The sequence below is a fragment of the Vitis vinifera genome, chromosome 1, assembly GCF_030704535.1.
Source record: "Vitis vinifera cultivar Pinot Noir 40024 chromosome 1, ASM3070453v1".
Classification (NCBI taxonomy): Eukaryota; Viridiplantae; Streptophyta; class Magnoliopsida; order Vitales; family Vitaceae; genus Vitis; species Vitis vinifera.
Window position 1 is genome coordinate 5428817 of NC_081805.1, and position 17023 is coordinate 5445839.

Consider the following 17023-nt stretch of genomic DNA (forward strand, 5'->3'; position numbering starts at 1 on the left):
AGGCAAAATTGTTTATATTATGACTTAAAAACACCGATTTGAATAAAATATATAAAAGCTGATTTCAATATAAAAATATATAAATTATGTTTTTAAGGTACGGTATATGCTTTTTATATTAAATTTGTATATTTAAGACATAATTTTAATATTTTACATCAAAATTATATATTTCAAACACAACTTGCCTATAAAAAAACTAAAATTAAGACAAAATTTTAATATAAATTATTTAAATACGCGTAAATCATGTATTTAATTTTAAGACACGACTTGAAAAATATACTAAAATAATATATTTTTAAAACAACATATTTATGTGATGTCTTTGACACAAAATGCAATATTTATCAAAATATTTTTAAAAGAAAAATTATGATTTTATACACATAAAAAAAATCATAAAATAAGAATTGACGTTTATAAAATACTATTTTTAAGCTGTCACATAAAAAATAATAATAATAGCTATTTATGAAAAAAAATGAATTATTTTCAAATTCAATCTATGTTTTAAATTTATTTATTCAAAAAGAAAAATAAATAAAAGAAAAGACACCGCCTCAAGAGATAGACCGTCTGGACTGTGAAGTCTATAGGAAGCACCAAGCCAAGACCACGTAAAACCTCCGACCGCTCCATTCTCCGACGGAATGGAATTCGAAATTTAAAAAACGACGTCGTTTTCCAACTGAGCAGAGTCCCAAAGCTCATGTCTGTCTCCTCCGCCCTCAACGCGTTCAAGTCCTCAGCGCTCATATCATGGAAATCTGTACACTATACTCTTACTTTCTCCTTCTCTCTCCAAACACTCATCTTGTTAATGGAGACCAGCGATCTCCGTAGAAATCTGCTCATGTGTTTTTTGATCGCAGCTTGGGAAGCTCCAGCAAACCATAGCGGGGTGTATTGAGAGGTCTGGCATCACTTTACACTCCGGCAGGGTTGCCAGGGTGAAGATATGGCCGGAGTGTGCTGGAGTTGGGAGATACTTCGACTTTCGATCCAATTTTATTCACCCTTCAGTCGATTACGTTCAGGAATCGCCTCTCTGCACCACGCTCTGCAAAGACGGCTACAAGGTTCGAACTGTCGAGCACTTGCTTTCGGCTTTGGAGGCAATGGGCGTCGATAATTGCAGAATCGAGGTGGAAGGTTTGAACGGAGAAGAGTCAAGTGTGGAGGTAGGTGGCTTAAGGTTGTTTTTATTTGCAAATGGTTCAGCAAATTTGTGAATTTGAGTTCCATCTGTATGTATATTATGATTAATTGGAAACCGAAAATGGGCATTTTTTGGAATAGAATGCAACTATGCGTTTTGTTGAATCGAGCTTTGCTCTCTTTCCTTCGTGTACGAGAAATCAAATGGAAGGTTAATAATAAATGTAATGCCCCATTTTGTTTTTCTTTTTGGAAAATTGGCGATACTTCTTACATAATTTATGCACTGAACATTGGGAGAACCAAATATGCATGATTTGATGATGAAATCTAAGAGCATACGGATCCATATATTCATTTGTCGATGTGGATCTCTCAAGTAAATGGATGAAGAAATGTGGATTTTTGGCCTGAACTTAATGTAGGGCAACTAATAGTGTCCTCAATTTGCTGTCACAGGTTCCTATTTTTGATGGGTCAGCAAAGGAATGGGTGGAAGCAATAGAGCAGGTTGGATTAAAGGTGGCAACAGATCAGGGTGGCAACAGTTGTGAGAAAATGATACCGTTTCTTATTGAACCTGTGCATGTGCATAGGAATGATTCTTTTATAGCAGCTTTCCCCTATCCCAAAGTTCAGATCATTTATGGAATTGATTTTCCACAGGTAAACTTTTTGTGCATTGCCAGTTTTGATTGTTTACAATATAGAATGTGAACATAGTTTTAAAAAGTGTGCCTAGGCTCAAGGCGCAACCACTCCCTATCTATTATGGCTAGCTTGCCAAGACACGTGCCTTATTGAAGAGGCACACCTTGTTTATCTTTCTTTTCCTTTTTATATATTTTTATTCTAGAAATTTTTAATTGTATATTGAAATTTATATAATTTAATTACTTTTTTATTGAATGCTTCTTTTAAACGCTTAGAATTTTTTTTTTTTTTATTGGATTAGATTTTGAATCATATTTTATAAAATTGATATTCATCCTAGGTCAAATTTCACTTCACTCACGCTTAAGTTATAGGAGACTTTTGCGCTAGAAATTTTTAATTGTATATTGAAATTTATATAATTTAATTACTTTTTTTATTGAATGCTTCTTTTAAATGTTTAGATTTTTTTTTTTATTATTATTGGATTAGATTTTGGATCATATTTTATAAAATTGATATGCATCCTAGGTCAGATTTCACTTAACTCATGCTTAAGCTATAGGAGACTTTTATGCCTTAGGTGTGCCTCGTGCCTTTTAAAACTATTATGCAAAAATTAGAGAATTTTGTTATGCTTCTTTGTTGCTCTACCATGTGATTGCTTGCATGTGATGAATCTTATTGCTGCAAATGGATTTCTGACTAAAAATGAGATAACAAGATACAGTGGGAGAAAAAGGCCCATCTCCAACATTAGGGGACTAGAATGAACCCAACTGCATTTTTGTCATGAACAAGTGGGGCTATCACTGCTGGGTAGAGTTCAAATTTGGTTGGGTTCGTCAGTGTTTCATTGGGTCTAGTTTAGATTCAGCTTGTTAATATTTTGGGGTGATTGCGCCCTACTAAGTTTAGTCCATGCTTGGACTGTCATGGTAGGTCTGACCATTTATACATAGGTTATTTCTACAGTCCCTCTTAAAAGTCCCAAGTCTTGAGCAGAGTTAGAAAGGCTAAAGGTGGATGAGGGAGAAGATTAGGAAACTCATCTCTGAGAAAGAGATGGAGCAAAACACAGTGCTGAAATATGAAGATGACAGAGGCATCCAGCTTTCTCAACACTTTAGTTTTAACTAAAAGCAGTTAACTGCAAATTGGAGCATCTCATATAGGGACTCAGTAAAAAGCATGTGAAACTGAAGCCATTATACACATGTCAGGAATTAGCGGCCGATTTGTGGAAGTGGCAATATCTATACAAGGGTAGAAGACTTATGTTGATCAAAAGCACTTAGTCTAGCTTGCCTATATATTTTATATCCTTGTTTGTCAACCCAAGTAAGGTAAGCTAGCGTTTGCAATCAAAAGCTCTTCCCTTTTTGGAGGTAGGGAGTTGGAGCCCATCAGAAAAAGCTTCATTTGGTGGGGTGATTGATTGCTTGTATGGCTAAGAAGTAAGGAAGGCCAGATATTAGAGATTAATCAATACTTAATGAGACTTTGTTTGGTAAATGGAGTTAGAGGCTTGTTACAGAAAGGGAGTCTCTATGGAAATGGTAATAGTTGGGAAGCTTAGGGAAAAAGCAGGTGGTTGGTGTTCTAATGTTGTGAAGGAAGGCTTTAGGGTAGGTTTGTCGAAAGCAAGAAGGAGAGGTTGGGAAGCCTTCAAAAGTAGAATCAGTTTCATGGCAGGAGATGGTAGAAGAGTGAAGTTTTGTAAGGATATTTGGTGTCGTGACACTTCTTAGAGATCAGTAATGTGGAATGGTGAAAATAAATTGATTTGGAAGGATTCAAAGAATGAGAAGTCAGATCTGTCTAGGAATTGAAGAGAGGAAGGGCATTTCCTTTGAAATTAGTTTGGAACTCATGGGTCTCTACAAAACTGGGGTTCTCTGCTTAGGAGGTGATTTGAGGAAGATTGTGACGTTAGATTCGTTAAAAAGGAGAGGATGGACCCTGGCAAATTTTTACTATCTCTGCAAGGATGGAGAAGAATTAGCTGATTAGATCATTTTCCACTGTGTTTAAAACAAGGATTTTGTGGCTTTTCTTTTCTCTCTATTTAGAGTGGAGGGGCTGCTTCCTTCTTCAGTAATTGTTTCATTGTGCTTATTTTGCACCATTTGGAAAGAAAGAAATTGTAACTTATTTGAAAATGTGGCATACTCAAAATATCATACGCATGTCTTCTTTTGCTTTGGGCTAGAAAGTCCATGGATGAGGCTTCAATGTCTATGTTAGATATTGTTGATTGGTTGGGTTCTAGGTAGTTGGAAGGAAGTTTTTGTTCTTTCTTTCTTTTTTTATTAACCTTTTGATGTCTTTTGTATATTTCCTGTGTACTTTGGTGGACTTTTTTTTGTTTAGTGTTATTAATGATATTGTGGTCTGCTTATCAAAATCTGGAATGCAAGTGTCTTTCCTGCAGTCGATTTGTGGAACTGCTTTTTCTGTAGAACTGCTGAAGGGATAACTTTTCATTTGGTTGCAATGCCAACTAAAAAGAGGGAAAGAATGTAAATGGATAAAAAATTCTTAAGGTGAGGCATTCCTTTAGATTAAGGGCTGGTCTACAATAGGCTGAGCAAGAAGGGTGGAGAAAAAATATATGGAAAGAATTAATACCCTGTCAGCAAAAGGAGGGGAAGAAAATTCTTTTAGTTTTTTCTTTGCATTCCTTGTTTGGTTTTAAGGAAGCAAGGTGAGAAGCTTTTAAGAATTTTCCTCCTAACATTTCAAAATTTTCTTGTCAAAAGAAGGAAGGTTTGGAGAGTTAATTTAGGACAGAAGCGTGTGTATCCAACATTTCAGAAAAAGATAGAAATGGTTGTGAAGGACCTAGGTATTTTCCTCTTTAAGTTTAGTCTTCTCTCCCAATAAAGAAAACAAAGTAATATTCTTTGTTTCTCCTCTCACATTCATCTTTTCCATTTAATTCCTTTCTCACTCTAGTAATGAACCAATGGAGTGTAATGGTTGAGCAGAAAGGAAAGCAAAACACATTATGAGAGAATTTTTAGGACTATTATGTCCTTTTTTACACTATTTGTTTAAAATATGAAAGTTTTATAATCAGATAACAAGGGTTAATTTTCTTCACAGACCTGCTTGTCTTGAGGATGAAAATTTTCATCACTAAGAAAGCATGTTGTTGAGGAATTCTGGGTCATAGTCATTTAGACATTTCCTGGTCACAGAATATTTATTCACAGAAACCCAGTCAGAAGCAGAATTTGTAGTCATCTTGATTTTCTAGTTTCATCAACATTCTCTTTTAAATCATCATTTCTATTATTTGTGAATATTAATTTAGCAGTTATCTAAATTTTCTAGAAATGCCTGTTGCTGATAATGTTATAGCTTTGAGTTAACCATCAAAACAGATGGTCGTAATTTTTCTCGTCATTTACTTGATGGATTACTAAGGCTCTTAAGTTGTCAAATTTGATAATGGAATGGATTTTATGTATCAAAGAAAATGTTGAACAGGATAAGCCTCTGTTACTTCATTGTTGCAGGTGCCTGCTATTGGTTGCCAGTGGTTCTCTTCAGCCTCTTTGGATGACTCTTTCTACACCAGTGAAATAGGTCCTTCAAGAACCTTTTGTGTTTATGAAGAGGTTAGGTCTAATTTCTACCATCAATTGTGTTGTTGTCATCATTTCTTTGCTTTCTTAGTTTGATATTTTGCACCTTCATGCACATTCTAATTGCTATAATCTATGAGAAGCAACAATCTAGTTTTTTTCCGTTTTCATTTTATGCAAAAATCCTTATATTTCTGGTTCTTGTATCTATAACCTGAGCAATGGTAAGGGTATTTTGAAGCAATTTCAGGGAAGAAACTTTCTTATGGCCATTATAATGGTATCTAGTGAGCTTTCTGAACAGTCCTTTTATGAAGTAACAAAGTGAGGGTGATGTTTAAACTCTAACCGGATATTCATCTTTGATATATTCTAGTTGTCTTTCATTGAATCAGTGTTCCTAATGCTGGAGTCTATCTTGAGAAATCCTTGCAGGTGGAGAAACTACGTAACTTGGGACTCATTAAAGGTGGCTCAACAGATAGTGCCATTGTTTGTAGGTGAGAGTCTTCATTTCATCTATTCATACTCAGGGGTTCCAATTGCTGATCCATGCATACTTTGGTACAGAACTTTGTGCTCCTAGACTCATTACTTGTGGTCATCTTGATCTATGCACACTTTGGCACATCTAGCTTGCTTGGAATGATCTTATCTTCAATAACCATTGAGTTCTAGGAGATGTGACTTCCAACTTCCAAGTCAATTTATGTTCTGAATTTTTTTTTTTTTTTTTGATAGGAAACAACAAATAAATATATTGATAGAATTAAGAAGTACAAAAGAAGGATGAGGAATCCTTCCACAAAAGAAAACTAAACAACAAGAATACAAAAACAAGAAGCTAAAAGGTAATAACAACAAACAAACTCTCTTAGCTAGACCACCCCATTGGAGCTACACACTACAAGCCAATCTAGTTGCAACACATTAAGGGAAATGCCCTTAAAAACCATGGAGCAAAAAGCCCAAAAATAAGCAAGGAAGTGAATGGAATCCCATAGATTCTCTGAATTCCTAGCTTTATTCTCAAATATCCAACCCAAATTAAAGCAATACACTCAGTTTGCCACCAAACTATGCCTCTCTTGGATTTTCCAAAACCTTTATAATTGATGGTCATCATGTCATAAATGCTCCTCGGGGGGACCCAATCCATCTTGGCTATCTAAAATAATCTGTGCCACAACCCCATCGTCAAAGAACAGTGAAAGAATGTTCTGAAAAATTATGAAGGCAAGATTTCTTGAGATTGTTGGTTATTATATTGCTAACTGTTCAGATATTTCACATCTTGAAAATTAAAACTTGCCTTTTGGTTCCTTATTTGATTGGAATCCATGGTTTTTGTGTCACACAAATACATAACTAAAATTACCATTGAGATTTAGAATTTTTTAAATGTTCTGTTTTATTTCTTATTTTTACATCTTTATTGTCCTTTTAAGAAAAGGAATTTTGAAGAGTTAGAAACTCAGGAATTGTTTATCTGATTGTTGAATTTATTTAGTGAGGCATCTGCGGACTAGTTTGTGACTAATTTTTGCTTTATCAATATCTTATTACTGTATGGTTTATGCATGTTTTCCTTTTGCAGTGCCAGTAAAGGTTGGCTGAATCCACCACTGCGTTTCCCTGACGAACCTTGTCGCCATAAGGTTTTAGATCTTATTGGTGACCTTTCCCTTTTTGCACGGCATGGTAGTCAAGGGTTTCCAGTGGCACAGATAGTTGGTTACAAGGCATGCTTCTTTCATTGTTTATTTCCTTCTAAAGTTTTTTTGTCTCTATTAGTAAGATAATTCTTCAAAGGATTGTCTATCATTTTAAACAGAGACACATTCCTGTGTTTCGGCACAAATCTGTGGTGCTGAGCACAGGTTGAGAACTCCCCAAAAATAAGTACAGGGCAAAAAAACTTTGTTTGCCTCTACTTAAGATGGAAAATTATTCATCTGGCACAAATCTGTACTTAATTATAAAGTACTCATGCTTGATAACCAACTAAATTAGGAACTTAGAAACCAAATAAAGTAACTCTTGGATCTAACTTAGAAACCAAATAAAGTGACACTAGAATCCATTTGAACCATCAAACTAGCCAAACTAAGAGAGGCACATGAAACAAAAGCCTGAAAATGCGGCAGCCAAATCAATCTGCCAGATGGCCAAAACTATAAATGATCAAAATACCCCCTGAAATAAAGACCAAAAAAAGGCTAGTACAGCTAACAGATAGACTCAAAAATTTTACTCAGGCATGTTCTAATGAATTCAACTTTATGGATTCACAACTTTTGGCTTGGGTTTCCAAACTATTTTCTTACTCCAGTTTTAGTTTGGTTTACTCTCCCTTGTGCCCTTCTAATTTTCAACAAATATCAAATACTTGGTTGTGTAATTGAAGAAGATTCAATAATTACCTGTTCTAAACTTGTTGCAAATAATGACAGAGCATGACTAGCTTGTGCTTGTTACTCCAACTTCAATTGTTTTTGCTCTTTCTTGACCTATCTCTGAATCCAGCTGCCTACATGACTGTATTACATGTTCTCGGTGGCTGTATCATTTTTTTTGCTTTGGACTAATCCAACTGAATAACCACATTAAACTGTTCAATCAGGTCCAGCAATTTTAATACTCATGAATACAATTCTAGTGAATATCAGTCAGCAACTTATTGGAAGAAGAAATCCCATTAATTATATTTGTATAAATTGTTCTATCACAAAATTGGAACTGTGATTATGAGACATTCTATCAAGCAGTTAATTGGACTATATGTCATACAGGGAGGCCATGCACTGCATGCAGATTTTGTACGGCGTCTGTCAGGAATCAGTTAATAGGGCTCAGCATGTTCTACTAACCTTGCCAAAATGTACTTCAGTAGTTGGGAGGCTAAACTCATGCACACTGAGTTTACAGATTTTACCTATTCTTGGCTTTGTACATTGTAAACATGATGGGTAATTGTGAAAGAAAGATATCTCCAATTTTTTCTATATCATCTGCTGACATGTCTAATTGTGAGACAAAGATTTCTCCAATTTCTTCTGTGTCATCTGCTACAATATTTATCAAGCATCCAGTTGTAAGGGATGTTTACACGATATGTCAAATAAAAAGTGGCAGCATTTTTTTTTTAATTTTTTTGCAGCTTCTTTTTCTCTGTCGCATTTTTTGTTTCTCCAGTAGTTTGCAAGATAAAACCATCTCTGCAATTAGGAATTCAGTAATCATAGCACAGGGAAGAAAGAGGAGGGATTAGTTTTTGCGTCAACCAGCGACCAGTTACCACTAGCCTTACTCGAAGGGGCATTTGCATTTCACTGTTGAAAGGGAATGCAGAATGCTGCCATTTTGGGTTCTGTAACAGACAATCGTAGCAATTCACTCGCTGGTTCTTTCTCTGATTGAGAAGTGAACAAAGCTACTAGGGAACTGGGAGATTTTAAGCCAAGCTTAAAGTTTGAAGCTCAGTTGCTTGTTTATGCTGTGTTTTTTTGTTGAAGGAGGTCTTCCAAGTGTGCAAATCTGAGAGAGTAAAGAGCTTGATGGATAAGAGCAGTCTGGAGTGTGGAGTGGTAGGCCCACGTGAAAAACCCGCCTATGAATTTCAAATTTATAATATTTTTGAAAATTGTGATAGATATTATTTTTCTCTTGTATTCTTGTGATGTATCAATGTCAGATTGTCAATCCCGTTTCAGCGGTCTTCTCCTCTACCGCATCAAACCCACAACCTTAAACCAATCATAGAATTATTGAAGCAAATTACTGTTGTCTCTCTCTCTCTCTCTCTAAAATGTATGCTGTAACAATCAAATTTCAAATAATACAATGTGAAAAAACCATTTCATTATCCCTAATGTCCAGAATCGCAAGACTATGTATAATTAGCTTTAATATTCATACTACTACATATTTGAAGCCATTTCCTTTCTGCAGATTAACTACAAAACAATGCCATCAAGCATAAAAACAAAGCCTGCAAATTGTTCACTCAGTTTTTGCACAAGAGTGTGAAACAACTCATAAAGAGTCAAAGAAAAAGTATCAAGGCAACTTCAAAAGGCTAGAGAACACATGATGAAGCCCAAACTAATAAATGTATCGGAGAAGCCAGACTTTTTCTGCCTTGATTTCTTCTGTGCACAAGGATAGTGCGTAGATGAATCAGGCTATTTGCAGGTTTCCCTTTTCTTCTTCAAATCTGTTCACTTCCTTTGAGGATATTGTACTTACAGAGTGGGCATGTTGCATTCATCTTGAGCCATTTCGCAATGCATGTAGAATGGAAATGGTGGTTGCAGGGGAGTGCATGCAGCTCTGCTCCATCCTCATATGAGCTGAGACATATACAGCATTCCTATAAAAGGGGAGGGAGGACCAGTTATGACCAAATCTTCATTATACAAATAAAGAGAACAAGTAATGCTCTTATGGCAAATAGTCAGAAGCTTTTATCGGAATAACTACTCATTTCAATACCCCATATAGATCCCATATTTATTTGTCTCATGTTTGTTCTTTCATTATTTTGTCTATACATGGGTCCCCCCCCCCCCCCCAACTGATGACCATGAGGTAACTTTTACCTGTAGCCAAAAGACTTGAGATCAATCTACCCCCACAAATACATTTGAATTAAAGAATAAATTAAGCTGTTTAGTCAACTTAATGACTTAATAGCTTAATTTGTCATTAAGTAGATTAAACATGTTTGATAAAATAACTTAATATCACAATTTAAAATAAAAAATAACCTTAAATATTAAGTTAAAATAGTTAACTCATTCTTAATCTCAAATCTCTTTTGCTTCATTTGTCTATGTTTAGTAAAAGTATACTTTATAATTATGACTTTACATTCCAAACTCATTTTTTCTAGTAAATATTTTTTTAGTTATCTTATGCATCTATAATACTTTAAATATGGATGTTTAACAAAGAAATTTATTGCTTTAAGATTAGTAAAAGTATAAATATTAAGTTTTAAGTCATCAAGTAATATCCAGTTAAGTTTTTCTTTTCATTGTTATTTATAGCCTTGTAGAAAAAGCTTAAGTTCTTGATTTCTTTGTAATATACTCCACTAAACAACAGTGTTTTTACAGAGTAGAAAAACAATTATGTAGAGGAATGAAAATAATAATATACTAATAATAGTAGTAACAATAATAATAATAAGTTTCTTGAAGGCTATTAATAACAAGGGAAGAAAAATATATATAAAAAGGATGTATGGAATTCCAAATCAATACGCTATAAACTTGGGAAATAAGCTAATAGTTCCACAATAAAACATCAACTCACCGCATCCTCAGGTAAAAGAATGCGTTCATTTGCCAAGTATCCACTGCTCGTTTCTGTGGGAATCATTGTGCCTGCTCCTACACCAGACTTTTCTTCATTGTTCGCTTCAAACCTGTATCTTGGAAGCATACTGAGATCTGCCTCAGATGCACCTTCCTATTTGGTCACAAAAGCAATACACATTATACATGGTTAATAGTCCAATCTGATTGAGTCTATCATAGTAAATCATTCCTTAATCATACCTGGCCAGCAACAGCATAAAGAATTGCAATAATGCAAGGCAAACAGCAGCAAAGAGCAATCCCAATCAAACATGCCAAAACAACACAAAAGATGGCAAAGAATACATCAAATGCCAGAAATACCACAGCCAACCTGCACAAATTCAGAATCAGATATTCCCGAAGTTTTTTCTTTTGCAACTGACATTATGCATAGTGCTGGAAAAGTAAAGCACTGAAACAAAATTTTAATCAGTTCAACAAGGTTTACAAGGCATTTGAGTGAGCATCAACAAGAAATTGCACCCTGCATCTGGCAAATCAATGTTATTTCTACTGGTTAAGCATGATGCTTTTATACTCTAATTGCGTCTATTACATCATTTTTTAATGAAGATGCTTTGCCCATTGTAGGAAAACTTCGAACAATCTAAAAAAATCATAGAAATACATACATGGTCAAAGATAATTTTTTTTTTTTTTGGGACAACCGAGGAACCTCCCACCCAAAGCCCTTAGGGCTCTCCGTGGGGACCCAAACCTTGGGGTGCTGACCATGCCCACAACAACTAGCACCGGACAAACCAGAGTATTTAATCAGTGGTAGGATTTGAACCCAGGACCTCACATATCCCAGCATTCGCCCTAACCAGCTGGCCCATCCTGACGGGCTATACATGGTCAAATATAATGCAGTCTCATGTTTGTGTGCATGCACATATATCAAACTATGAAATAGATTAATGCTAAGTGAAGGATGTCCAAGAATTAGGTTATTTAAAAGTGTACCAGTAGAGACGAGGAGCATTTTGCAGGAGGGCTTCACCACCAGAGACCACCCAATAGAAGCCAACGATCCACCAGAGAAATGATGCCATTGTATTCACTGATTCACACCGTTTGGTGACACTGAGCCATCCATCATCAAGTCAGGAGCAGTATAACAATTTCTTAAATTTTCTATCAAAGTACTAAAGTGGCATTGCTGTTTCAGATAAGACATGGAGCAACAGAAGAAAGCTTATGGAATATACTTGTATAAAGGTACAGGAGTACACTTGCAGGCTGGATCCACTAGACTAGAATAGACAATTAAGGATTTACTTGCTTCAGAAAATATCAATGTGATTCCTCTCAGAAAGTTATAATAAAATCAATGAGATTGTGACAGCCACAGAAGCCATCTCTTCATAAAGGGGGCACCTCTCTAGTTACTTTTTTACAAAATACATCATCTACTGCCTAAATATTTTCAATGAACCAACTTGGTTCCATTGTTCACAACTTTTATCTCTAATTGCTAATAAACAATTGAAAATTTTTTATTCTACTATTGCATATAAAAAATGATGTAGTCTGTATCGAGCATACATATGCCTGGGTACCTTGCTTTGGCCCCTGTTGTGCCTCTCTATGATAGCATCTTCATCTGTCAAAAGGGAAAAGCTCTGGACCACATTCTCTTAAATATTCTATTGTTACCAATTTTTTCATTCATGTAAACTCTTTCTTTAGTTATGGGAACTAATAAGAATGTTTTTTCATATTAAAAGCCTGTTTAAACCTGCCATTCTATCTGTTTTTAGATTTTTTTTTTTTTTTGATAGGTACAGTTTTGTACCCACTGGGACTAGAACTTGGAACCTCCCACAAACCCTCCCCATCCTTTTACCACTTGAGCTAGGCCTCAAAGGCTTCTATCCGTTTTTAGACTTGAAGCTAGACTGATGGATGACATTTAGAAATTTCTAGTTCTAGATTTATACTTCATTGAAAAATAGGCATTCTACCTAGAAAGAATGGATTTTATACTTTGAAAGAAGAAATTTAATAGACCTAAGAGATGAGTTCTGTTTCACATATCAAAGACCCTTTCCTTGTCTACTGGAGTTGTGGAAGGGATTTGGAGCAGGCCATTCCCATGTAACTAAGTAGTGAACCAAGAATTCGGCAACAATTCATAAAGGTAAGATGTTATTACAAAAGCTCATCATAGAATAATCTAAAGATTACTTGGTTGTTCCCTATAAAGCTGACCCCAGATAATTGGGATAAGGTTGGGGGGGGGGGGGGGGGGTGGGAGGTTCTAGTAATTCTACATATTAGGTTTGTTTGATTAAGGCTTTCTTCATCTCTTCCCATGTTCTGCCATCACCCAGTTTTGTCCTTTTGTAAAGCTCTTATCATTAACAATAATCCTAGTTGCCCCTTAAGCTTAGCCTCTGTAGAAACCTATTTCAAAACTTAATTCTTCCTGTAATAACTTTCTAAACAGTATGTCCAATCTTTAAAAGCGTCAAGGTTCAATATCCATGAAAATCAGTCACCTCATCCACTCGTTCCTCCCTAAGTTTCAACTGCAACCAACACTTTCATCTACAAGCACTTCAGCCAGATACGGCTTCAATGCATCAAGGAGCTTGCTGGAAAGGAGAAATATCCTCTCAAGCAACATTAACTCCATACAGATTTTGGAGAAACAAGCAAGATTAATGTTGATAATATTGATAAGAAAGGAGAAACTTGAATTTATTCAGAACCTTTTTATATTAGAATATTTATGATACATATGGGGTCTTTAGTAACTTTACCTATTATGATTTTTCGGCATCTAAATCATAGTAGTTTGCTTAAAGGTTTGTTGCTTGCTTGGTACTAATTTGATCTTGCTAGATTTTACAAATTTCAATTTGCTAAAAGTTTACAAAGCAAATAAGACCCTTGGTGTAAAATTAGATCAGAATTTGATCAATAAAAAATCAGAAAGTTATTTTCTTTCTTAGGCAGGATCACCTAACGTCTTCTTCTACTCATATACCCCATTAATTTTCTGCTTTACCATTAGCATTTTTTTTTTCCTACAAAGGAATCCACCGTCTTCTCTCTGCTTTTCTAGTCTAGAACTCTATTTTCTTAACTCAGACCTCTTACCTCCCTTAAGCATTTATCTAAGCACCCCAAGGCTGAAATTAATCACTCTCAAGAAATCCCAGCCACTTGTTTTCCAGAATTCCTGCAACTCTTTACCTTTACATTCATGCCTTAGATCCCATCAACTGGCTTCAAATGCCATAAAAACTATGATGTGTTTGTTTCATGGAGATGCTGGGGAAAAAGGAAACCCTTAAAAATTCTTAAGGAATATCTTCCTTTCACTACTCCTTTTCTTCTTTCCTTAAAATTTCTTATGCTATGTTTGGTTTACTATAAAAATTAAGTATGACTAAAATTAGTTAGAAACTTATGCAATTTTAAATCATTCAATCTTTATAGAGATCGGAAAAATAACTAAAATAAGTTTAAAGAAGCATATACAAATAATTTATCAATTTAAATTTTTTTTTTTCCTTCATTTTTCCTTTACTTCTATTTTTTCTTTTTTTTTTTTCTTTTCCTCATATTTTCAGGGAGCCAAACATAGCCTAGAGGAACATTTTCCTTTCACTGCTCCGATTCTTTCAGTACCTAGATAGAGCCTCATATTCTTAAGAAGGAAAAGCATATGAATCTAATTACAGTATCATGTAACCACTGCAACAAAGGATTTACATACTTCTAGAGATCAATTACAGTCCGTAGTCAACAATTAAACAAAATTAATGCTACGCCTGGCTGTTGAAAGAACAATTGAAAAAGAAAAATAGAACAAATGTTGATTCTTAGATTTTCCAGTATTAGAACACTAAAACCTAAGACAACTACTTGACTTAGTTAAGTTCCAGACTTCTCCATTTTCAGCCGATTCAAAACTTCATTTTCTTTCGTTTTCCCCATTTTCATCAGAACCAAACAGAATATAATTCACCTTACCTCGACTGATTGAAACCCCCCGAAGCGCTCGAATTTCCATCCTCGTCCTCGCTATCATTGACATCGGAATCTGAGTGCTGCGGCTGCTGCTGCTGTTCCTCATCGCGAACCCGCCGCCTATTCCTCCTCCGGTACTCGAGCCACACCAGCACCACATGCACCCCGCACTGCAACGCGTAGCCGCAGATCCAGAGCCGAATCGGGGTGTTGGGCCTCTCACGCGCCGTGCAAATCAGCATGACAATCGAAACGATCACGAAGGACATGTTCCACATCATGTCCAGAGCCACCACCGGCTTGGAGTAACCCCAGTCGGCACGCCGTTCCTCCAGCTCACGCGCCGCCGTCTCCCTGACCAGCATCGAGGGACCCCGCCTGCCCGTGGCCCGACCCATGAGAAGCGCGAGCGTAGTAGGCCTGGCGGACTGCTCGGCGGTGCCCTGACGTGGTCGGAGCAGGGGCGCAGTTGTGCCGGTGGTCGTGGAGGTCTCAGACATTGTTAATAGTAAGAATTGCAGAGAGAAGAAAAGGAAGACGACGACGATGATGCAGGTGACTGGACAACCATAATTGTGAATTTTTTGATGGGGGGTTTTGGGGAAAGTCTGGAGTCTTTGGACGCTTTGCAGCTGTGTGTTGAACGGTAGATGTGGGAACCTTGGGAAAAACTACTCTCCCACCAAGTTTTGCATTTTGACTCTTTTGTTTTCTATCCTTTTTCCAAATTCACCTTTATATCCTTCCCATTTCAATTTCATAATATCCAATCCAACTTTTTTTTTTCAAAAAAATAATTTCTTTACAAATTTTGCTTAATTTAAACCTTTTCTTCAGTTGACAAGTTAGGTATGCACTTGCTCAATAAACCTAATGACTAGAAGGTGAAGTTCAGAATTGGGCAGAATGGCAGCCTCATAATTCCAAGTTTGGTCTCTCTATCTGCCACTTTGTGCCACTCCATCTTCAGTGCCTCCTGCCACTTAGTATGGAAATTGGAATGTCAGGTACGATTTTATACTTGTATTATTTTGTTTTACTTTTCCTTTTTTATTATTTTTAATAAAGCCAAACTTTATAGCTGTTTTATTTAGACATGGGATTAATTTTTATAATGGAGAGGTAGCTTGTATCATAATCTTCAAATTAAAATGATGGTACGTTCAAGCTTAAAGAGCAAAAGTGATTTGTAAAGGGATCAATCACAACCCTGATGCGTCCAATGGATGCAGCGTTAGCCGGATGAGGACGCATCCAATCATATTTCTAATAATGCGGATGGGGATTGGGCCTAAGGGCCGCCTTGTCCTTTGCCCACCACCCTACTTCATCTTTGGAATATAGAATGAGTACTTGAAGCTTCACATTGGCTAATCATTTCAAATCATTCAACAAGGGTTACATGCACATCATTTTCAAATTTTTAACAAATCAAAACAAAAAACCCACCTTCCAGTGTGTGTAGAAACTTAGGCGGTTTGTAGTCAAACAAGAATTATGTCGCCCCTCGTCTTTTTTTTCTTTTTTCGAAAAAAATAAAGTAGTGATCACGCGTAATGACACGTTATCCAAAACCATGCTTTAAAATAGTTCGTGAAAAAATGTTGAAATTTCATTTTTTTCATAATTTTTGAAACGAAGAAAACAAGTGATTTGACACTTGAAAATGACTTACAAAGACCAGCATATTTGTCACTTTCGGCTTGAGAAGTGTGAGTATTTCTAAGAGAGATTCGTTTATATCGCCAAATAAGACCACGATTTCACAACCTCGTTAGCATGGGGACCTCATTCTCAAGCCTGAGAGGAGAATCTGGTATGAATTTTGGGACAGGGTGGGACTGGTTGTTGAGTTGAATTTCTTTTATCACTTGGCTCTAAATCTAAGGAAGCCCAGAACTTACGGTCACAATTCTTGACTTGATTTGAGTGCAAACCCCACAATGTCTGCTACCTCCCGTTTGCTGGATCAGAAAGAAACTACAGTTACAGAATGAAGCAAAGGGCAGCAAATTGGAAAATATAGGCAATAGCTCTAGTGCATAAGTTCCAATGGTAAAACTTGGTAGAAAATCTGGGAAGGTAGCCAGGGATTTCTGGCAAAGTAAATAGCTCTGCTGTTTTCTGCTGGTGTTAGTTTATGCAGATACAGATCTCGTATTTGTAGTATTTGTATCAGAACATCAGCAAAAGTTCTGTATGGCAAAAAATACTCTGGAGGTATAAAAGCCAATTCTCTGTAGAGCTACTGGATGGAAGTCCCTG

At 36.1% G+C, this 17023-nt stretch overlaps 2 protein-coding genes across 3 annotated transcripts in view; one reads left to right on the forward strand and one right to left on the reverse strand.

Moving 5' to 3' along the window:
• Nucleotides 1-568: 568 nt before the first annotated feature.
• LOC100266270 (probable UDP-3-O-acyl-N-acetylglucosamine deacetylase 1, mitochondrial) lies at nucleotides 569-8557 on the forward strand. 2 transcript variants are annotated; one of them, XM_010653480.3, is made up of 7 exons: nucleotides 569-772; nucleotides 876-1184; nucleotides 1621-1827; nucleotides 5340-5441; nucleotides 5844-5908; nucleotides 7006-7150; nucleotides 8201-8557. In XM_010653480.3, the coding sequence occupies exons 1-7, from the start codon at nucleotides 713-715 to the stop codon at nucleotides 8252-8254; spliced, it is 942 nt and encodes a 313-aa protein (XP_010651782.1). In that variant the 5' UTR covers nucleotides 569-712; the 3' UTR covers nucleotides 8255-8557. The 2 variants fall into 2 exon arrangements, with proteins under 2 accessions (XP_010651782.1, XP_059595124.1); XM_059739141.1 differs by lacking the exon at nucleotides 8201-8557 and having other exon boundaries at nucleotides 7006-7307.
• Nucleotides 8558-9254: 697 nt separating this feature from the next.
• The window catches only part of LOC100261060 (cleavage and polyadenylation specificity factor subunit 3-II), a 65742-nt gene continuing 57973 nt past the window's right edge, over nucleotides 9255-17023 (reverse strand). The window contains exons 14-18 of the mRNA XM_059736252.1: nucleotides 14762-15429; nucleotides 11741-11860; nucleotides 10973-11105; nucleotides 10728-10883; nucleotides 9255-9780 (exon numbers count right to left, since the gene is read on the reverse strand). Coding sequence (XP_059592235.1) covers nucleotides 9619-9780; nucleotides 10728-10883; nucleotides 10973-11105; nucleotides 11741-11860; nucleotides 14762-15429 — 1239 coding nt within the window. The 3' untranslated portion in view covers nucleotides 9255-9618. The remainder of the gene's footprint in view (nucleotides 9781-10727; nucleotides 10884-10972; nucleotides 11106-11740; nucleotides 11861-14761; nucleotides 15430-17023) is intronic.

Excerpts from the sequence above, each read along its gene's own strand:
- LOC100266270 (XM_059739141.1), top strand. The coding sequence starts at position 713 with ATGTCTGTCTCCTCCGCCCTCAACGCGTTCAAGTCCTCAGCGCTCATA. Across the intron at positions 773-875 it reads CGCTCATATCATGGAAATCT|CTTGGGAAGCTCCAGCAAAC; the intron begins GTACACTATACT and ends TTTTGATCGCAG. Across the intron at positions 1,185-1,620 it reads GAGAAGAGTCAAGTGTGGAG|GTTCCTATTTTTGATGGGTC; the intron begins GTAGGTGGCTTA and ends TTGCTGTCACAG.